Here is a 23,385-nt window from a genome sequence, read left to right as displayed (position 1 = left end):
TGTTTCCAACTTCTAAAGATATTAATAGAAAATATTTCAAAATGGGGAAATTGCATACAAGCATCTTGATTTCTAGATACTCTTGAAAAATCTGGCAACCCTTGCATTCCCTCACCAGAGTAAAGTCGCAGCTACCTTCTTTAGAAGGGCATTTTCGGCAATAATTTCCCACTGGTGGGGCTGTGTTCTGCCTATGGTGTGTGCTCAGATGGCCCTAACATCTGTGATCATCTTTCAGTGCGGTTACTATTATTGGTCCATTGGGTTCAGATGGTGGCAGCCCGATCCTCCCACCAACCTTTGCCTAATGGTTTTGTAACCATAGAACCAGTCCAGACTGGGCCTATCCTGTTTCTAACAAGATACTGAGTTGTTTTCCAGAGACAACAGAACAAAACCTCAAGTCATGCAGCCGAAGCATGCAGAGGAGATGTGCACCTCAAGCAACCTGGAACCAAACCTGTTCCCCCGACCCCCTCCAAAGGACCAGGGCCTGACCTGAACCTGAACTCCAGAGCCCTTTCAGAAGTGAAGGGTCTGCTGTCCAGGAAGGTCCGGTGCTGAAGCCCATCTACCACACCTTACCATAAATGGCCAAGCTCCAAAGCCCTCCAATCAAAACCTGCCCCACCGGAAGCGGAAGCTGGGACGAAGTGAGAGAGTAGCATTGACATAACTACCAAATGTAAAATGGATAGCTAGTGGGAGGCTGCTGCATAGCACAGGGAGACGAACTCGGTGCTTTGTGACCATCTAGCGGGGTGGGATAGGGAGGGTGGGAGGGAGACGCAAGAGGGAGGGGATATGGGGATATATGTATACGTATAGCTGATTCACTTTGTTATACAGCAGAAACTAACACACCAGTGTAAAGCAATTATACTCCAGTAAAGATGTGAAAATAAAAATAAAAAACCTGCCCCACCAGTGCTTCTGCACACCAACCCTCCTCCCCTAACTCATAAAAGTTTGACTGAATCCCAGATGGGGAGACAAATTTAAGTTGTGTTTCCTGTCTCCTTGCCTGTCAACCTTGCAATAAGCTTCTGCTCAGTTTTAGCAGTCACTGATAATCATTGCCTAGACCCCATTATTTCAAGAGTTACCAACAGGTGGTTTCCTAATTCTATCACTGTCAATACATTAATAGCTGGAATTCTTCTATAAAGAACTTTCTCAACTTTTTGGTATTCCACGATAAAGTGCATATAAGAAAGGAAGGGTAAACACTTGATTCTTTTTCTTCCTTTTCAGGGTTCAGAATAATAAACCTTCAAAAGCAGCCAAATGCTCTCCCCCTCGTCATTTCTTGTGGTGTTAAGAAGGCAGTTTTGTTTGAAGGCAGATGGTAAGAGATTACAGAGGGAGCACAGTTTGGGGAAGAAATAGGGATGGAAGAAGGAGGTACAGCATCTTCTTCATTCACACCAGCCAAAGGCGAACTCTTCTATGTTTAAAAGACAAAAATAAAAGAATTGTGAGAGCTGCTTTTAAACTGCCCCTATGAAAAAAATGGGCTGGACTGACTTGCTAGCTGTGTTTCGGATGACTAATTTGTAGGCTCACCTGTTTTAAGTCAAATATAGTACCTGCAGGATGAGTAGCTCCTTTTGGGCTGACACAAAATGAGTATTGTTGTCAGTTAAACTAGTTAAGTTTGCTCAAGATCAGCTTTACTCTTTAGCAGAAAGTTCTCTTCTCAAAGACAATTGAAGGTTAGCACAGCGTATTAGTCTGCTAGGGTTTCCATAACAAAATTATTTTCCCACAGTTCTGGAGGCTGGCAAGTCCAAGATCAAGGCATCAGTAGGGCTGGTTTCTTCTGAGGCCTCTCTGTGTGGCTCACAGATGGCTGTCTTCCCCCAGTGTCATCACATGGCCTGTTCTCTGTGTGTGCAAACCCCTGGCATTTCTTCTTATAAAGACGTCCTATTGGATTAGGGCCCTGTCCTTATGACCTCATTCGACCGTAATCGCCTCTGCAAAGGCCCCATCCCCAAATATAATCACAGTGGGGGTTAGGGCTTTAAGACAAAAATTTGGTAAGGACAGAATTTAGTCCATAATAGATACAGAGTAAAATCCGACAGTGCCCCGTATGCTGTGGGCTGCATTCATTCTCTGGCTGGAATCCTCCTGCCTTTCCTTTGGCTCATTCCTCTCCATCTCCACTTGGCCTCCTTGCTGTTCCTCAACCACGCAGCACATTCCTGCCTCGAGGCCATTACACGTGCTGTTCTCACTGCCCAGAAAGCTCTTCCATCCAACGCCCAGGTGGCTCACTTGCTCATTTCTGCCAGATCTTTACTCAAAAGCCGCCTTTTGGGGAAGGTTTACACTGGCCACTCACCTGAATTTCACTACTACCACCCTCTCTGCCTCAACGTTTCCTGTGTCCTTACCGTATCTAACCAGCTATCCATTTTGCTCCTTTATCCCATTCATTGCCTGTCTCCTCCACTGGGACAAAAGCTCCACGAGGGCGAGGAGTTTTATCTGTTCATTGCTGTTCCCTCCTTACCTAAAAGATAGCCTGGCCCATGGAAGGGGCTCTGTATGTTTGCTAAGCCAATAGAGGATTTTGTTTTTTTTAATGAGGATTTGGGAAATGAAAGAGCAAACGGCAAATTAGACATTTTATAGTTTTTAGTTTCATGTTTTGTAGTTTTTGATTATAGCTTGTAAGCCTGTTACAAATTTTTGAAGAGATTTGTATAAATTAAACGCTCAAAGTGATATTGAAATTGTGAACCTTAAAACTCTGAAAATAAAAGTCTAGGTATTTCCCAGGATGGACACAAAATATAGAAATAATATGATGTGACATTATCTGTTCATTCATCTCAACAACTACATGCACATTATCCTCTCTGAGAGAGAGATGGTCGGGGGCAGCAGCAACTCGACAGTGGTCAGGTGTGGGCTGCGTGCCTGGCAGGTCTGCTGCGTCCTGCCGCATGAATGAAACTGCAGAATTCAGCGCTCAGAGGAATATGGAAAGCAGGAGGGCTACCTTCTTTGCAGGGCAATTTCCCTCCTGGAGAGCGGGACAAGAATGTCTCACACTCAATCTTACAACTTACCATAAATATCTGAAGAGACAGATATTCCTTTCCCTACCATTTTCCCTTCTCTTGTTAATTCTGCCTTATTTTTCAAATTGTTGAGTCCTAGGTAACTTATATTTTTCAATCTATTAACAGTGTCACATGAACTTCCTTAAAACAACCCAGAATGATGTGTATGTTTTGTAGAATAGAGATCCATTTAGCTGCAGGCTCAGCTTGTCTTCTGCATCATCACTGTGCTACTCGGGGTGTGTAGAGTTGGGGCTGGAGGTGGCATGCTGGCTGAGCACACCTTGTGCCCTTACACAGTGAATTCTTACCTGATGTGACAACAGTCACTCTCTGCTTTCTTTTACTGGCACAAATGTGATAGGCCTTAAATGACCAATTCCAGAGAGAAGTGCTGAGGAAGTGTGTCTGGTTGGTTTTTATTGCTTTGTATCTACTATGGGCTTTTTTTTTCCTTAATGACTTGAGTCCAGACACACTATCCCCAACTCCCATCCTTTTCCCAGAAGTTCCCTCCCCACTGCTTTCAAGAGCTGTCTTTCAAGGAGACACAACTTGTGAATAAGAATATTCTGAGCATTCTTTGTGTGCAGCATTAAAGCTTGGAATGTAGTTTACTGCTCTAAAAATAGAGTTTGGTCTTCAGACTTCATCCTGAAAGCAGATGTACTCAACTAGTTGACAGTTTCACATGAACCTGCTTAATATAATCCAGAATAATGTGTATATTTTACAGAATAAAACCCCATTTAACTACAGGTCAAAAGATCTGGGTGCTCACTTCCTTAGCCTGTGTGATATCAGGCAAATCAGTGAAAATCTCAGAGCTGTAAAACAAGGACTCTGGGTTAGACGGTCTCTAGAGGAGCCTCGCAAAGTTTAACCTTCTCTGACACTGACCTTCTTTAGCTTTTGCATACATTGTGAATGAGTCTAAAAACAAGCGTTTTACTTCTATCCCATCATTGTCTTCAACTGAAAGTAATAAATGGGCCAGAGCAATGCGAAGATGTAATTCCCAAGTTCAACCCAACAAATCAGAAATATCAACAGATTGAAAAATTAATGCCATATGTTAGTCATTTTACTCCATGTCGCCCCTACCTCGTTTTCCACATTTAGAACAAGGATGCCATAAAAGACCATTGGCAAATGTGGACAAAGCACAAAGACAGCATTATGGCAGATTTCGTTGTTAGTCCTGAAACAAGCCTACATAAAGGGAAAGTTCTACTGTTCTCACATAGAAATATCATGTCCAAGGAGCCTTAAAATAAGACGAAAATGAGGTCTGATGAGAACAGTATGTTGTTCCAGTCTCTCAGCAACTTTTGTTACTTCTTTTACCATGCAACGACACCACACTTCAGAGGCAACATCAGACAACGCTGCCCCTTATTTTTATCTTAAAAGCCCCGTGAAGGCATCCACATAAACAGGGCAAGCCCACAGTACCTATTATAGCGTCACTCACGTGAAGAATTATCATGGATATTCCATTCTGCTAAAGGTGATAAAAGCTCTCCACTATTTAGAAGTATTTATTCTGCACTTATTATGAGGGGACAGAAGAATGAAACACACATGGATCTTGCTCTGAAGGCAATTAGGTCTCTGTAGGATGCGGAAGCCAGTTCCTTGTGAAACTAGTTCCTTGTAAAATCTTAATAAAATACGAAGCCCCTACATTTGCATAATGCTTTAGTTTCCATAGTGCCTTTGCATCAATGAGATGGCTTCAAAATATCCTCTCAGTTAGACAGAGGTATACTATACCTATTTTTCAGGTGGAAAAAAGGGGAGGCTCAGAATGGTTATGTGGTTTGCTTATGGTCGCAGAGGAGGTAGAAAAACTGAGACTTGAATGAAAGCCTTTGGACTCCAAATTTAGGGCTCCCTTTACTCCCACAGAGCCTTAGCGTGAAGGATTCTAAATCAAATTCTAAATCTGTTAAGAGACACAAATTTATTTTTCAGGGTGAAATAGGGCTTGCTCGGAAAAGCTACTGCCACACATTTCACCAAAACATTTCAGGATGATTCTGGGATTCAGAGAACTGGGTTTGAGCCTTAATTCTGCTGCGGACGGACTGGAGAGTCTCTGAACTGGGGGTCACTAGATCTCTGGGCTTCAGCATCTTCGTAGGTGAAAATGAAAAATTCGCCTCAATTATATTGGGAGTTCTTTCCAATTCTAACATTCTTTATAGTTTTGCATTAGAATGGCCCTCTAAATGCGGTTTACATATTTTTTTTCAAAAACCTCACATGTGTAAATTTTCCTAGAATTCAGGTTATAGATTTTTTAAAAATAGCCCCAAGAAGTAATTGAAATCCCAATTGGTCCTAGGACTTGTATCACCTTCTCTTTAGACCCAGCCTAACTTAAGAGTGGAGCTCTTAGATAGTGGTGTTAGGACCATTTACTGAGACCCAGTACATCAGAGTATCTGAGGGTGGAGGCCAGGAGGCTGGATTTTCACCCCACCCTCGCCCCTAGGATTGGCACCCCCATCTCTGCAGGAACAAAGCCCGTCCCTAGGCTACCTTTTGGATAAGGAGGGAGGCAGGCAGTGAGAGGGACAGTAGACGTGTCATACAGACAACACGGAAACACACCTCTGATACAATCATGTTTATGGTGCATTCTGAGACTGTGGAGACCTTTTATAGTCTTTACTCTGATTTCTAAAATTTTCTTTACCTTTTTTCTCAAATGTTCAAAGAGGTACATGACTATTTTTCTATTAAAAATTGATTTTAAAAAAGAATAAAGCAAAATATGCCATTCCATGTAGTCCAAACAATCTCAATTGTGTAAAAAAAAAATCGCAATTGCAGACGCCGAAGGAACTATATCAAAATGTTAACAGTGGTTAAAGTGGGGCAGTTCACTGCATTCCAGAAGGATTCATTCAGGGCCAGGATTACATTTTTTTTTTCTCCCTGTCATTTTTCTGTATTTTCTTAATTATGCAGCAGAGTGATTTAGTGAGTGTTTAATGCAGCAACATAATCTATTGAGAAATTAATCTATGTCCTTTCTAACTGTTCAAGACCCATTCTGGGAGGCATGACTGTGTTCCCACGCCACTCCTGAGCACTGCCAAAGAAAAGAATGAACAAAATAGCTGTACTGTCCGCGCAGGACCCAGCAGTTGCATCAAGACGACCACCATCTTCTCCTTGAAACGCCTCCTTTCCTTGGCTTCCAGGACCCCACCGTCATCTGTTTCTCCTCAACCTCTATGGCCACAATTTCCCAGTCCCCTTTGCAGGTCCCGCCACGCTAAATGCATGGGAGTTACCTGGGACTCAGGCCCCTCTTCTCCCATCTGTGGTCACTCCTTGGTGATCTCATCCAGTCCTGTAGTTTTATAAAAAGCACCTATATGAGGAGACTCCCAAATAAACACCTCCAGCTTAGGCCTCTCCTGACAACTACATGGTTAGAAGCTTTGGTTTTGAAGTTCAGAATGTCTGGCTTGAATCTTGGCTCCACCTCTTGGTAGCTGCGCCACCTTATATAAGGAACTTCATATTTCAGATATTTCTTTCTGAGGGGCTAATGGGAGCGGGAGGTGTGAAGCTAAGAGGAGGAGATCTAGTCGAGTCCTGCAGGCCCATGTGCAGCATGAAGGCCGGGGGTTTACCTTCGCTCCTGTAATGGTAAGCCCTGGGCTGCCATTTCCTTGGTAAAGACAACCAGGTGGCCCCTTCTTGGAGAACCTGGTGGGGAAGACTCAGCATCCAGATGATTTGTACTGAGTGAAAACCCAAAATGTCAGTAACAGTCTTCTGGTTGGTAAGCTGCCAGATAACATGGATTTTACTATAGCTTGAAAAGAGCATCTTGTATTTGAAAAGAAATGAAAGGCTAATGTTGAAACTACCATAAAGAGTGAAACTACTATTTGTGTAATGGACTATTTCCTGAGAATTTCAGTTGATCTGTCAGTGAGGAATTTGGGAGGGGTAAAAATAAAAACCGCCAACAAACTCTTTGAAGAAAGTTCTCCTCGTCAAAACCATCTGCTTCCTGACTTCTTATTGATCTGACCCGTGCGACACCAAAGAACTATTAAGGTGTTGAGACGAGAGAGGGCAAGGCTTCCCAGGCTGGCTTCTGCTGGTCCTGGGAGAGGCTCTCTGAAAAAAAGGAGCCTGGTCAAATGTCAGCCCCAGCCCACTTTTCTCAGAGCCAGACAGGCATGGGAGCACATGAAGTTCAGACACTCTTCAATAAAGGAACCCACGGACTCTGTAAGCCAGCTCATCCCAAATGTCAACGGATGCCGTCCTTCAATTCCAGCTGCACCCAAACTCCTATAGAGAGTGTGATGAAACCTCCCTTCTCTTTTACTCTAATACTGAGACCTCAGTTCCTCACCTCCCCAGCCACTAAATGTTGGGGTACCCCAGGACTCAAGAGTTGGGCCACTTTTCCTCAACTCATTTTGTAGAAAATTATCTGTGCAGTGTTCTGGACATAAAGTGAAGCATCTGGTTCCACTGGAGAAAGAGGAAAGAATAATAACTCTCCAGAACTACCTCCTCCTCCAGCTGCCACTTAATTTCTTTGCTTCCATTTACAGCAACATACTTTAAAAGACTTGTCTATTCTTGTTTCCACAGCTTCTTTCCTTCCATTCTCTCTAAACCCTCTCCACTCAGGTTTCTGCCTTGACCGCTGCACTGAAACGGCTCTTACCAAGGTAAGCAATGACTTCCGAATGCTAAATCCAGTGGTCTGTCCTCAGACCTAACTTCATGGGCCCAGAGTACAGGATCTGATAAAACTGATCGCTCTCTTGGCCTTGAAATACTTTCTATCCTTGGTTTCTAAGACCCCACTCTCCTCTGGTTCTCCACCAGCCTCTACGGCCATTTCTCAGTCTCCTTTGCTGGGTTCTTCACCTCTCTGACTTATCAACACAGCAATTCCTCAGAAATCTTTTCTCCTGGCTGTGGTCCCTCTCTTGGGTGATCACACCTAGCCTTGTAATTTTAAAAAAGCATTTATATGCTGAGATTCCCAAATACACATCTTCAACTTAGTCCTCTCTCCTGACACACACATCCAACCACACACTGACCGTCTCCATTCAATGCCTAACAGGCATCTCCAAATGAACACATCCAGAACTGAGCTCTTTCTACTTCCCCTCAAGCCTGCTTCCTCCCTCCTCACCTTCTTCCCCCCACTGGTAAATGGCAACTCCATTCTCATTGCTGTCTTCTCTCTTTCCCCCGTGCCTCTGTCCAATCCATCGGCAGCTCCTGTCGGCTCTCTCTTAAAATGGACACAGAAGCCAACTGGCCCTCACCGCCTGCCCAGCTAACGTTCTAGTCCAACTCATTATCGTCACTCACGGGTGGCAATGGCCGTCCACGCTGCCTCCCTTTCAGCAGCTGGAGTCGCCTCTTAAAATGTGAGCCAGACATTGTCACTCCTCTGCTCACTATCCTCCAGGGGCTTTGGAAGAGCCCAGATCCTGACGGTGACCAGTAAGAACCCACATGGCCTGGTCCCCCATGGCTTACTCTGTCCCACTAAGACCAGCCTTCTCACTGTCCCTCCGTCACACCCGGAACACTCACTCCTGATTGAAGGCCTCTGCTCTTGCTGTTCTCCATGCTGGGACGTTCTTGCCTTGCTCCCATAAATCTTCCAAGGCTTTACTCAAACGTCACTTTCTCAGTGAGACCTGCCTAACATCGGAACCCTCGTACTTCCTAAAATCCTTGCCAGCTTCACGTTTCTTTTTAGCACTTATCACAAACATACTATACACCTTATTTATCTTGGTTATTATTTTCCCCACTAGTGTGTCAGGCCAGGAGTACAAAGATTCTTAGCTTTTTTGTGCACTATTATGTTTCCAGGAAAGTACCTGAATATAATAGGCACTCAATTGCATTTGTTTAATAAATATTTCGTTTTAAAAAATGAGCCGCTATGTTTCATCAAAACTGTACTCCTAAGTAAACTGACTTTTTCTAGTAGCTAAAATCTCAAAGCCAAAGAATCAAGGCTTCCTTCCCAGTTAATCATTACTAATCACTGTAATAAATCCCTGATTAGCTCTAATACTGATTAACTGAAGTTAAGAAGAAATGAATTTTTGTCATCTTTGATGGTGAAAAACTTATAGATTGTATTTATTTCTTTTTTGCCCCAAGTATGGCCTACTGAACAAAAACATAAATGCGAGGTTCAGGAACTTGTTGTACCTAAGAGGTTATCACCTTAAAGACTGGGTCCTTCCTGTCTGACCTGGCTTTGGAAATTTGTAGAAATTTGGGTTGGAAGCATGTTTTATTCAGGGGCTACTGGGGCTTATTACTAACTGCCTAGTAAGAGCTTGTTTTGCCAAGATCTTCCATTTTTAACGGGGCAGGTTCTAACTGTTAGCAGGTTCTAACTGTTCAAAATTTTACCATAATATCCACAAGACCTATCAATGGAAGAAATCGGGATTATTGGGGTTTTCATCTGTTACAGGAGGTACATTCAAAATACGATTAATTTTCTATTTCAAGTGAAGAAAAAGCTGTTTCCAAGTACCCTGAGCATCTCCTAATAGCGAAGCATTAACACAACCCTCATTCTAAATTAAGTTTCTTTTCATGCCTTCAACACTGCAGCAGACAGTGTAGTCCAAACATGTACAGTGCAGTGATGACAGCTCAAGAGCATAAAAGTAAATCGCCATACGTACCACTTATTGCACCAGAAGTATTTGAAAAGAATGCAAATAGAGAGAGTAGCTGAACCATATCCAAATGTCTCAATTAGTTATTACTAAAATGTTAAAGTTTCACCAATTTACAGCACTGCTTTACTTATAAGACATAAAAATCATACATAATAATCATCAGAGAAGAATTTTAATCCTTAGGATTAGACAGAATGGACGCTCCAAGATGAAGGCTTTAAAGAAGACAGAAACTATATTATTTGAATGAATGGTACTGGAATGAAAATGTATTCCAGCAGATAGACTTTGCTTAGCGTTCAAAATCTACAACACGGGTCAGTCTCCGATGCCTGTCTAAGTGAAACAGGCCAGGTGTAGGACTGTCAGAATGGAATGTCCAGGCCCCACCAAACAGGGTGGCTACCACTTGGCTCCAACTAATCATGGCCATGTAGGAAGTGGGTCCCAGTGTGGCCAAATCTACTCTTATGAGAGAAAACAAGCCAGGAGGAAGAAAATTGTACCTCTTTATGTAAAACTTAAAACATTTAAATCTTGTATAAAAATTTTATTCAAAATTTCTATTTTATGTAAGTTCAAATTTTTTATGTAAACATTTTCAATTTTTTTAAAAATGCTGATCTGCTGATGAATTCAGCTTTTGAGCTCAAATCTGCAGCTTACTGGGGAGGAGGGTGAGTGGGGATAAAATGTTGCATCCAAACAACCATCTGGACTCAAAGTTCTACCCTCAACCTCAACAGGGAGCCACTCATAGAAGGCGTTATCTATGGAATGAATGCCCATGTGTGTGGGGCCCTGTGGGGGCATCAGTACCTCCGTGTATACTGACTGCATACCTGTAGATTCAGTTCCCATCACTACTCACCTACTTAAGAAAAAATAATATAATAGAAGTTCTTACAACATAAAATCAATGGGTGATCCTGAATCTTTACAATCAAAGAAACCAATACCTTGTTTCAAGTTAGAAAGTTAACAAGAAACAAGAATGGCATGATCAAGATTATGGCTTTTTTTGTCTTAAGATTGAAAAAAAAAAAAAACAAGAAAAGATTCCTTTCATCATTTGTCCACTGCTTTTCAACCAAGAGAAAGAAATGACCATCCTGTAACCATTACTTACTCACTGTGGGTAATAAGGCCGATCATTCTCATGAATGCTTGTCTCAGTTACATCTCACACTTATGCGTTGTTCTGTGCGTAAAAAGCAGGCACGTGTCTGCTTTGGGAAGGTACATATTTACCTAAAATGTTGGGGTACTAGAAGGTAACAAGGTGACATTCTAATGTTAAGTTCACACCTGATGTGAACTATGTAAGCTGATGGCTATGTAAGTATATAGAGGTAGAGAAATTAATGTTTTCATTATTTTCTATGTTACTATAACCAGAAAAAAAGGTTTATTCACTTCCTTCCAACTAACATGGAATGTCTACAAGTCCAAGCAATAGACATTTATCTTTGCAGAGATCTAACCCTACACCATGATTAAAATGAGATTTATTTGGATAAATATGGTTAATACCTCTGGGAAGATTTATGCTCTTGCCAACATGGTGAATTCCCTCTTTGTGTTTATTCTATTTATTGCTTTGGAGCTATGTCAAATGAATCATTTGGAAGAAACTGATGGCATAAGACTAATTAGGCAAAAATAAAATTACCAACTACTCTTAGAACTAAACTTGAGGCTGAGGAAACTTGTGTCTTAAAGTTTGTTTTTCACATACTCAGCCTTCTACAATCTTCTCCTGTTTGTCTAAAGAACTTTCTAAATAAACCCAATGGGATCCTCCTGGAAGTCTTAAGAGCATGGAAAAGAAATGCAGTTTTCTATATTTGAAATTCTGGGCAAGCTTAAAAGGTACAAGCAAAATCATTGATTAGCCACTTTTCCTTCTGTTCCATAAAGCACACTTGCCAAATTTAGCTGTCTGGGATGTTTTCCTAGTACACAGCTTGTTGGCAGCACCTAACACCATCTCAGGGCAGTTGGCTTCCTGCCAGGGATCAGACTCCTTCAGTTGTTGAGTAACATGGGGACTAGATTATCAGAAGCAGTTAAAATTTGGCTTAGACCAAGGCCAACTTGTGTCTAAGTGGTTCTTCATAAATCTAAAATATGATCCAATATATCCACCCAGTGACTGTCACTGGCCACTATCGTTGAACTAAAGTCCCTTTTAAGGAACTCATGGTCAACACACCCAAAGGTGTTCCACTGTCTAGAGCTCAGAGGAATCTGGGAAGGCTGCCTGCGTTCACACAAGAGATACTCAACAGTAGCTAGTAAACAATATTCTTCCCTCTTACTTTTAAAGGGAAAATTAGTTAGGTGAGCTTATCAGGAATGCTGCAGGCAACTTAGGTTTCATTTAAAAGCCTAAGTTTGTGATACTGTCAAGTTGGTAGACATCTAGTCAGAAAGCTTTTGAAAGGGCTCCGTTACTACCATATTGGCCTGAATTGCAGGGCTGTATGTGTGTGTGTCTATTCCTGCAGCTTCAAACAATTTTTTTTCCTCTTCTGGGATCTCTGAATTCACTTGTCAGTTGGTTTATATTTACAAGCTAGAGTTACGTTTTGTCAAAATGTAATAACCCCTACCATCTCCACCAGGAAAGCAGGGTGAAAATCCAGGAGGTGTCACTCCTGTGGTAGGCAATGGACACAGCACGTTTGGGAACACGGTTACAGTGTAAATGAGGCTGCGGAGCTGCAAGGTGACAGCCCTGAGAGACTCTCTATCACTTCTACCACCACCACCACAACCATCACCCATCACAATGTATGTAGCTCTATTATATGCACTTTGGGTTTATTACTCAATTAATATTCAGAATGCTCGGAAAGCTTCGGTAATATTCCCACTTTAAAGATAAGGAAACCAAGGGTCAGATAGGCAACCTGTCCCAGGTTACAAAGCAGGGGCTTCAGGATGGAAATCCAAGTCTGGCTAACTCCAAAGCCCATTCTCTTATTATATCACACTGCCTCTTTATAGATGGTCTTGCTGACACCTTTAAAAAACCCTCCTCCTGCTGCTTTGCCAGGAATGAAGCAGTCAGAGCTTTTTTCTCTCCTAGGAAAGGCTTATCTCTTTCTGGAATTTAGTTCATTTAAGTTTTTCTACCATATTCTGCTTTGGGGATAATTTTTTAAATCTATGACTTTATAGTTTATCCAGCTCATTCTCATTACTGGGAGTAGAGGCAACAGTCTCTTGTGACTTTCTTCATACTAATTGGAAGTCTTTTTCTCACTTCTTTTGGTAACTCCCTCTTGTGGACCTCATTTTTTTTAAATTAATTTATTTGGTTGCACCGGGTCTTAGTTGCGGCAGGCAGGCTCCTTAGTTGCGGCTCGTGGGCTTCTTAGCTGTGGCATGTGAACTCTTAGCTGCGGCATGCATGTGGGATCTAGTTCCCTGACCAGGAATTGAACCTGGGCCCCTGAATTGGGAGCGCAGAGTCTTAGCTGCTTCGCCACCAGGGAAGTCCCATGTACCTCATGTTTTATATTTAAGTCATCCACCCATGGCTTTCCTTGATACACAAGTTAAGCCTATCAAAAAGCTCTCAGAAATCTCATCCGTGCTGTCCCTTGTACACAGACATTTACTGAGATTTTTTAAAAGCCCCAGAAACTATCTTCAAAAAAACAAAGCATGGGGCTTCCCTGGTGGCGCAGTGGTTGAGAGTCCGCCTGCCGATGCAGGGGACAGGGGTTCGTGCCCCGGTCCGGGAAGGTCCCACATGCCGCGGAGTGGCTGGGCCCGTGAGCCATGGCCGCTGAGCCTGCGCGTCAGGAGCCTGTGCTCCGCAACGGGAGAGGCCACAACAGTGAGAGGCCCGCGTACCGCAAAAAAAAAAAAAAAAAAAAAAAAAAAAGGCATGGTAGATACTACATTTGGGGTTACAAAAATCCTACCAAAAACTGAACAGCAACATATATGCTTATTAATCTGCAATGTAGAATTTAGAATTTTGCAGATGGCAAGCAAATATCTAGGGAGGAAGGGCCATATATATACAATACCCATAATATATAAAGGACTTAACCAGGGTCCATTCATCTGTATTCAGACACATAAGACTGTTTCCTTGCTCCTATCAAGCCTGATCCCAGGAAGGACTTAAGGCAGAGTCAGGTTTTCTTACTCTCATCTTACACATGAGGCCTCTGAGATCAGAGAGGCACAACGACCACACTGAGTCACATAGTCTGCAAGGAGTGAAGGGGGAACCTAGGCTCCAGCTGCCTGGCACTGCATCCATTCCAATACTTGTTCATTTCAATTGCAAGAACTGATCAAATGTGCCATAATATAAAAGGGTGATGCTTTTAAAAACTTTTTATTTGAAAATAATTTCAAAATTACAGAATAGTTCAAGGGACACCCATACATCCTTTACCCAGGTTCACCCATTGCTAACATTTTGCTCCGTTTGCTTTGTAATCTGCTATCTATCTATCCACCTATCCACCCATCCATCCACATAATATTATTTTCTGAACCACTGAGAAGATATTGTAGAATTATGGCCCTTTACCTCCGAACATTTCAGTTTGTACTAAAGGTAAGAATATTTCCCTGCATACCACAGTACAGTTATAACAAGTACATTTTAAAATGATACAACATTTTCTACTATCTATATCCCATTTTGTAAATTGACCTAAAAATACATTTTTGGCATTTTTCCCCTCCCATATAGGATTCAGCCTAGGATCAGTTATTGCATATACTAGTTGTCACGACTCTTTAACATTGTTTAATCTGGGACATTTCCTCAGCCTTTGTCTTTTATGACATTGACATTTTTGAAGAATATAGTCCCCTTTTTCTTTCTTCCTAGAATGTTCTTCATTTTCAATTTGTCTGATGTTTCCTTGTGGTTAGATTCAGTCTGTGCACTTCCAGATGGGATACTGCAAAAGTGATGTTGTGTCTTTCTCAGGTTCTCACATCCAGAGGCATATGATATGTCCATCTGCCCCTCACTCACGACATTAGTTTTGATCACATGGTCAAGTTATTGCCTGGTTTCTCCAAAATATACTTATTATTTTCCCCTGTAACTAATAAGAATCTGTGAGGAAACACCTTACGACCATAAAATAGCCTGCTCCTCCTCAAGGATTAATTTTTATAACAGTATTTTCACTGTGTTATAAAAAATGACCTCTACATAGGAAAAGAAACCTAGGTTTCACTTATTATACCTGAATAAGTTCCATGCCAATGTTAACATCTGTTTTTATTATAGTAGTCCATACACACTGGGTGTTTATTAAAAACCATTCATTAACTGTCTGCTATCTTGGGTAGGATACAGGCAATCTGATTTTTATATCCAACTGGTATCAATGCCCTAATTTTGGTTCAATAAAAAGAAATCTCTTTAACTCATGCTACAGAAGGGGTTTAGAAATTAAATTAAGGGATACAACTACAAGAGCATTCTATTAAAAAAAAAAAGAAAGAAAGAAACTTATAAAAGAACCTACCTCTATTTATTCAAATTACATATGGATTCTGGTTATAATGATATTAGTTATTATCCAGCCTTTTTGAAGCAGTACAATTTTGAGGTGAACTTTAATTCAAGGTATTAACCTGGATTAAACATAGTTAGCTTATATAAAATGTTCAAATGGCCAGGTGGCTTTAGTTTCTGAGTTTGGTAACAAGCAGAAAGAAGGCAATTTTTGGAAAGCAGGGCAAATTAAAAACAAAAAAAAAACTTTTCAGAAGTAGTTTTTAAATTTAAAAAAATGTTGTTGTTTCAATTTTTGAAGAGGTCTTCTGGGACTTCCCTGGCGGTCCAGTGGTTAAGACTCCGTGTTTCCACTGCAGGGGGCATGGGTTCGATCCCTGGTCAGGGAACTAGGATCTTGCATGCCACATGGTACGGCCAAAAATAAAATAAAGTAAAATAAAATAAAGATGCCTTCTTTCTCATTTTGCTACTGTGGTTTGCAATATCATATGAGAGCATGTTTCACAAACCCATCATCATGCTTGAATGGGTATGCCACTAATTCAATAATTCTTTCACAGAAATCAGGAAACCAGGGGGTAGGCCAAAGGCTTACTCTCTTAAAAAGAATATAAACTTTGCTATAGCCCCTCTCTCCTCTTTTGAGCTCAGCTTGTCATCTATAACTTTGTCATACTTGCAATACAATAAAATTCCAGGCTTTATGACAGAAGAGATGTTTGTTTGTTTTTTATCAATAGAATTCAGCAACCAAAGCTTTAGTGTTTTGGGGTTTTTTTGTTTGGTTGGTTTTTTGGGGGAAAGCATTTGTTGCCACAGGCTCAAAGGAGGAAGAAAGGGAAAGGGATGAACTCTCTGCAAGGAAGGTCAAACACATAATTTACAAGTGAGGCAAGAGGAGCAGCTGTATCTGTTGGCCCATCAATACCAACAGCTGGAGAATTTACCAGCAATATGAAAACCACGTCCACCAGATGTCAAGCGATGCAACTGGAAGCCAAATATCTTTGGGCTTAAGGCAGGACTCTCCACTCTCTTTCCTCCCATACTTCATGTTAAATAGCAAGGTGTCTTCCACAGGCCACCAGCAGGGATAACAGGAACATTTCTGCAAACGGGACTTAATAACTTGACCGCTCCCACCAGACAGGTTTCAGACCAGCTCCACTATTGAAGTCCACCTCTTCCACGTTTTTTTGTTAAAAAGCAATTTTAGCCCAGATTCAACATGTCAAGGGTGAGAGAAACTTAACTGGCTGCAAGCTATTCTTGGGCAAGGATTCTTATGGCTTATCAGGCTTATTTTATATTTTGGAACCGTTTTGCAATTGGGAAAAAAAGAATGTTTTGAAAATATTTATTTAGAGAGCCACTTTTCCACTCTTTCTTTAAACCGGTGCTGTTCAGTATGGTAGCCAATAGCCACATGTGGCTATTCACATTTAAGCAAAATTTTAACTTCTGTTTCTCGGGCATACTCGCCACATTTCCAGTGCTCATTGCCACATGTGTCTAGTGGCTATCATATAGGAGGACACACTATAAATATAAATTATTTCCATCAACACAGAAAATTCTTTTAGATAATGTTGCTCTAAACCCATAAATCACTTTTATTTTATTTTATTTTTTTATACAGCAGGTTCTTATTGGTCATCAATTTTACACACATCAGGCTATACATGTCAATCCCAATCTCCCAATTCATCAGACCACCACCCTCAACCCCCGTCGCTTTCCCCACACGGTGTCCATACGTTTGTTCTCTACTTCAGTGTCTCAATTTCTGCCCTGCAAACCGGTTCATCTGTATCATTTTCTAGGTTCCACATATATGCATTAACACACGATATTTGTTTTTCTCTTTATGACTTACTTCACTCTGTATGACAATCTATAGATGCATCCACATCTCTACAAATGACCCAATTTCATTCCTTTTTATGGCGGAGTAATAGTCCATGGTATATATGTACCACATCTTCTTTATCCACTCGTCTGTCGATGGGCATTTGGATTGCTTCCATGACCTGGCTACTATAAATAGTGCTGCAGTGAACACTGGGGTGCATGTGTCTTTTTGAATTATGGTTTTCTCTGGGTATATGCCCAGTAGTGGGATTGCTGGGCATATGGTAATTCTATTTTTAGTTCTTTAAGGAACCTCCATACTGTTCTCCATAGTAGCTGTATCAATTTACATTCCCACCAACAGTGCAAGAGGGTTCCCTTTTCTCCACACCCTCTCCAGCATTTCTTGTTTGTAGATTTTCTGATGATGCCCATTTTAACTGGTGTGAGGTGATACCTCATTGCAGTTTTGACTTGCATTTCTCTAATAATTACTGATGTTGAGCAACTTTTCATGTGCTTCTTGGCCATCTGGATGTCTTCTTTGGAGAAATGTCTATTTAGGTCTTCTGCCCATTTTTGGATTGGGTTGTTTGTTTTTTTAATATTGAGCTGCATGAGCTGTTTATATATCTTGGATATTAATCCTTTGTCCATTGATTCTTTTGCAAATATTTTCTCCCGTTCTAAGGGTTGCCTTTTCATCTTGTTTATGATTTCCTCTGCTGTGCAAAAGCTTTTAAGTTTCAATAGGTCCCATTTGTTTATTTTTGTTTTTATTTCCATTACTCTACGAGGTAGATCAAAAAATATCTTGCTGTGGTTTATGTCAAAGAGTGTTCTTCCTATGTTTTCCTCTAAGAGTTTTATAGTGTCTGGTCTCACATTTAGGTCTCTAAGCCATTTTCACTTTATTTTTGTGTATGGTGTTAGGGAGTACTCTAATTTCATTCTTTTACATGTAGCTTTTCCAGTATTCCCAGCACCACTTATTGAAGAGACTGTCTTTTCTCCATTGTATATCCTTGCCTCCTTTGTCATAGATTAGTTGACCATAGGTGCAAGGGTTTGTTTCTGGGCTTTCTATCTTGTTCCATTGATCTATATTTCTCTTTTAGTGCCAGTACCATATCGTCTTGATTACTGTAGCTTTGTAGTATACTCTGAAGTCAGGGAGTCTAATTCCTCAAGCTCCGTTTTTTTCCCTCAAGACTCCTGTGGCTATTTGGGGTCTTTTGTGTCTCCATACAAATTTTAAGATTTTTTTGTTCTAGTTCTGTAAAAAATGCAGTTGCTAATTTGATAGGGATTGCATTGAATCTGTACATGGCTTTGGGTAGTAGAGTCATTTTCACAATATTGATTCTTCCTATCCAAGAACATGGTATAGCTCTCCATCTGTTTATGTCACTCTTAATTTCTTTCATCAGTGTCTTACAGTTTTCTGCATACAGGTCTTTTGTCTCCTTAGGTAGTTTTATTCTTTTTGTTGCAGTAGTAAATGGGAGTGTTTCCTTAAATTCCCTTTCAGATTTTTCATCATTAGTGGATAGGAATGCAAGAGATTTCTGTGCATTAATTTTGTATCCTGCAACTTTACTAAATTCATTGCTTAGCTCTAGTAGTTTTCTGGTGGCATCTTTAGGATTCTCTATGTATAGTATCATGTCATCTGCAAACAGTGACAGTTTTACTTCTTTTTTTCCAATTTGTATTCCTTTATTTCTTTTTCTTCTCTGATTGCCGTGGCTAGGACTTCCAAAATAATGTTGAATAACAGTGGTGAGAGTGGACATCCTGGTCTTGTTCCTGATGTTAGAGGAAATAGTTTCAGTTTTTCACCATTGAGAATGATGTTTGCTGTGGGTTTGTTGTATATGGCCTTTGTTATGTTGAGGTAGGTTCCCTCTATGCCCAATTTCTGGAGAGCTTTTATCATAAATGGCTGTTGAATTTTGTCAAAAGCTTTTTCTGCATCTCTTGAGATGATCATATGATTTTTATTCTTCAGTTTGTCAATATGGTGTATCACATTGATTGATTTGCATATACTGAAGAATCCTTGCATCCCTGGGGTAAATCCCACTTGATCATGGTGTATGATCCTTTTAATGTGTTGTTGGATTCTGTTTGCTAGTATTTTGTTGAGGATTTTTCCATCTATGTTCATCAGTGATATTAGTCTGTACTTTTCCTTTTTTGTAGTATCGTTGTCTGGTTTTGGTATCAGGGTGATGGTGGCCTCATAGAATGAGTTTGAGAGTGTTCCTTCCTCTGCAGTTTTCTGGAAGAGTTTGAGAAGGATGGGTGTTAGCTCTTCTCTAAATGTTTGATAGAATTCACCTGTGAAGCCATCTGGTCCTGGACTTTTGTCTGTTGGAAGATTTTTAATCACAGTTTCAATTTTATTACTTGTGATTGGTCTGTTCATATTTTGTATTTCTTCCTGGTTCAGTCTTGGAAGGTTATACCTTTCTAAGAATTTGTCCATTTCTTCCAGTTTGTCCATTTTATTGGTATAGAGGTGCTTGTAGTAGTCTCTTAGGATGCTTTGTATTTCTGCAGTTCTGTTGTAACTTCTCCTTCTTCATTTCTAATTTTATTGATTTGAGTCCTCTCTTGCTTTTTCTTGATGAGTCTGGCTAATGGTTTATCAATTTTGTGTATCTTCTCAAAGAACCAGCTTTTAGTTTTATGGATCTTTGCTATTGTTTTCTTTATTTCATTTATTTCTGCTCTGATCATTATGATTTCTTTCCTTCTGCTAACTTTGGGTTTTGTTTGTTCTTCTTTGTCCAGTTCCTTTAGGTGTAAGGTTAGATTGTTTGAGATTTTTCTTGCTTCTTGAGGTAGGCTTGTATTGCTATAAACTTCCCTCTTAGAACTGCTTTTGCTGCACCCCATAGGTTTTGCATCATCATGTTTTCATTGTCATTTGTCTCTAGGTATTTTCTGATTTCCTCTTTGATTTCTTCAGTGATCTCTTGGTTATTTAATAACGTATTGTTTAGCCTCCATGTGTTTGTGTTTTTTACGTTTTCTTCCCTGTAATAGATTTCTAATCTCATAGAGTTGTGGTCAGAAAAGATGCTTGATATGATTTCTATTTTCTTAAATTTACTGAGGCTTGATATGTGACCCAAGATGTGATCTATCCTGGAGAATGTTCCATGTGCACTTGAGAAGAAAGTGTAATCTGCTGTTTTCGGATGGAATGTCCTATAAATATCAATTAAATCTATCTGGTCTATTGTGTCATTTAAAGCTTGTGTTTCCTTATTAACTTTGTTTGGATGATGTGTCCATTGGTGTAAGTGAGGTGTTAGAGTCCCACACTATTATTGTGTTACTGTCAATTTCCTCTTTTATATCTGTTAGCAGTTGCCTTATGTATTGGGGTGCTCCTATGTTGGGTGCATATATATTTATAATTGTTATATCTTCTTCTTGGATTGATCCCTTGATCATTATGTAGTGTGCTTCCTTGTCTCTTGGAACATTCTTTATTTTAAAGTTTATTTTATCAGATATGAATACTGCTGCGCCAGCTTTCTTTTGATTTCCATTTGCATGAAATATCTTTTTCCATCCCCTCACTTTCAGCCTGTATGTGTCCCTAGGTCTGAAGTGGGTCTCTTGTAGACAGCATATATATGGGTCTTGTTTTTGTATTCATTCAGCGAGCCTGTGTCTTTTGGTTGGGGCATTTAATCCATTCACGTATAAGGTAATTATCGATATGTATGTTCCTATTACCATTTTCTTAATTGTTTTCACTTTGTTTTTGCAGGTCCTTTTCTTCTCTTGTGTTTCCCACTTAGAGAAGTTCCTTTAGCATTTGTTGTACAGCTGGTTTGCTGGTGCTGAATTCTCTTAGCTTTGGCCTGTCTGTAAAGCTTTTGATTTCTCCATCAAATCTGAATGAGATGCTTGCCAGGTAGAGTAATCTTGGTTGTAGCTTCTTCCCTTTCATCAGTTTAGGTATATCATGCCACTCCCTTCTGGCTTGTAGAGTTTCTGCTGAGAAATCAGCTGTTAACATTATGGGAGTTTCCTTGTATGTTATTTGTCATTTTTCCCTTGCTGCTTTCAATAATTTTTCTGTGTCTTTAATTTTTTTCAATTTGATTACTATGTGTCTTGGTATGTTTCCTCTTGGGTTTATCCTGCATGGGACTCTCCGCGCTTCCTGGACTTGGGTGGCTATTTGCTTTCCCACGTTAGGGAAGTTTTCGACTATAATCTCTTCAAATATTTTCTCGGGTCCTGTCTCTCTCTCCTCTCCTTCCGGAACCCCTATAATGCGAATGTTGTTGCGTTTAATGTTGTCCCAGAGGTCTCTTAGGCTGTCTTCATTTCTTTTCATCCTTTTTTCTTTATTCTGTTCCACAGCAGTGAATTCCAGCATTCTGTCTTCCAGGTCACTTATCCATTCTTCTGCCTCAGTTATTCTGATATTGATTCCTTCTAGTGTAGTTTTCATTTCAGTGATTGTACTGTTCATCTCTGTTTGTTTGTTCTTTAATTCTTCTAGATCTTTGTTAAACATTTCTTGCATCTTCTCGATCTTTGCCTCCATTGTTTTTCCGAGGTCCTGGATCATCTTCAGTATCATTATTCTGCATTCTTTTTCTGGAAGGTTGCCTAGCTCCACTTCATTTAGTTTTTTTTTCTGGGGTTTTACCTTGTTCCTTCATCTGGTACATAGCCCTCTGCCTTTTCATCTTGTCTATCTTTCTGTGAATGTGGTTTTTGTTCCACAGGCTGAAGGACTGTAGGTCTTCTTGCTTCTGCTGTCTGCCCTCTGGTGGATGAGGCTATCTAAGAGGATTGTGGAAGTTTACTGATGGGAGGGACTGGTGGTGGGTAGAGCTGGCTGTTGCTCTAAATCACCTTTTTTAAATGAGCCATTATAATTCTTTTCTCTATGTACTATGGAACAAAGCTCTCGTACGCTGTCCTCACAAAGCCCTGTGATGCTACTACCTTGCTGGGTAATATTCAGAGGCCAGCGTGGATGGGTGTTATATGACCAATAAGCAAGAAGTTACCCTTTCTTACTTGTAGCCTCAATTTGTTAAGATCCCATCTCTATCAGACAGTGTACATCAGAAGTTTCCTTACTTGCATTTCCAAATGGGTAAAATAAATCATGTCCTTTGAAAGAAAGGCTTTACAGCTTTGTAATTGAGGTACTTTAATGCCAAGTAAACATCATATGCCACAGCTGTTCCTAAAAATTTTATGAACAAGAAGAACATGAGGCCAGTATAAAATGAATCCACAAATAATGTTTCTGACTCCCAGGCTCACCCCTCTTGAGTGCAGGGAAGCCCAGCGACTCAAGGGGCGCTGCGTGGACATTCTCTGTGAATGTTGTGACTCACTGAGGGATGAGGGCCTGGGATGCGTGGCACACGGGGCACAGACCTTTGACTCTGCCATGAGGATGCTGTGTCAGACCACACCGGAGCACGAGCCAGGTAGTCCTTGCAAGGACGCTGGGCATCTCTGCCCTCACACACGCAGGGTGTGGTCCAAGTGCTCAGCTAACTTTGCCTCGTTCCCCTTTAGCTATTCCCATCCTCCTTGCAAAATCACCCAGCCCTGCCAGCCATAAGCGGTACACCCATTTTCTCTTCCGAATCCCCAGTTTCTTCTTTTCCAATTATTCACAGTGGATGAAGAAGAACAAGAGTATAAAAAAAAAATAAAAGGTTTGTCCTAATCTCCCCTGCTCCATCATCAAAAGCAAGAAAGATCTGCTAGTTTTCTTTGGGACCGTTAATTGTTCTTTATCAGATTCTCATAAAGATCACAGAGCTACCGCCCAGAGAGGCTGAAAAAAGTCTATTGTGTCCACTTGGCCGGTTAGAGGTTCACACAGTGGCTGCAAGGTTTTCCAATTATGCACCCGTTTTCCCACTTACCTTGGCCTTCCCATCCTGGGCTGACATATATCCAACACACATGCTCTCCGTCGTGTGGCTCCACAGAAATTCCACTGCCATGGAAGAGAACACAAATAGGCACATTCAGATCACAGATGGAAAATAAATCTCTGCTTTTTAATACAACAGTTAAAGATAGCTTTCTATTTAACACACTCGGGCTCCCTACTTTCCATTCGCTCCTTCATAAATGTCAGGATGATTTAGTACTCAGAACCGTGTAATACCGTTTACTGTGAAATGAAAAATGTATTTCTTACTTGTCAAAACTTATG

General features: G+C 40.7%; 1 protein-coding gene across 6 annotated transcripts in view; it reads right to left on the bottom strand.

Annotated features, from left to right (window-relative positions):
* TASP1 (taspase 1) overlaps positions 1-23,385 on the bottom strand; it is a 274,050-nt gene that overhangs the window by 45,056 nt on the left and 205,609 nt on the right. For 4 of the 6 annotated variants that reach the window (XM_067707466.1, XM_067707465.1, XM_067707464.1 and 1 more), the window contains exon 13: positions 23,090-23,163. In XM_067707466.1, the coding sequence (XP_067563567.1) occupies positions 23,090-23,163 (74 nt within the window). Of the gene's footprint in view, positions 1-12,163; positions 16,417-23,089; positions 23,164-23,385 lie in introns of those variants that run through there. The other 2 variants (XM_067707468.1, XM_067707463.1) reach the window with 2 other exon arrangements.

The sequence above is a fragment of the Pseudorca crassidens genome, chromosome 15 (assembly GCF_039906515.1).
Source record: "Pseudorca crassidens isolate mPseCra1 chromosome 15, mPseCra1.hap1, whole genome shotgun sequence".
NCBI lineage: Eukaryota > Metazoa > Chordata > Mammalia > Artiodactyla > Delphinidae > Pseudorca > Pseudorca crassidens.
The sequence above is the reverse complement of the archived record's forward strand: the minus strand, read 5'-3'. Positions and strand labels throughout refer to the sequence as shown.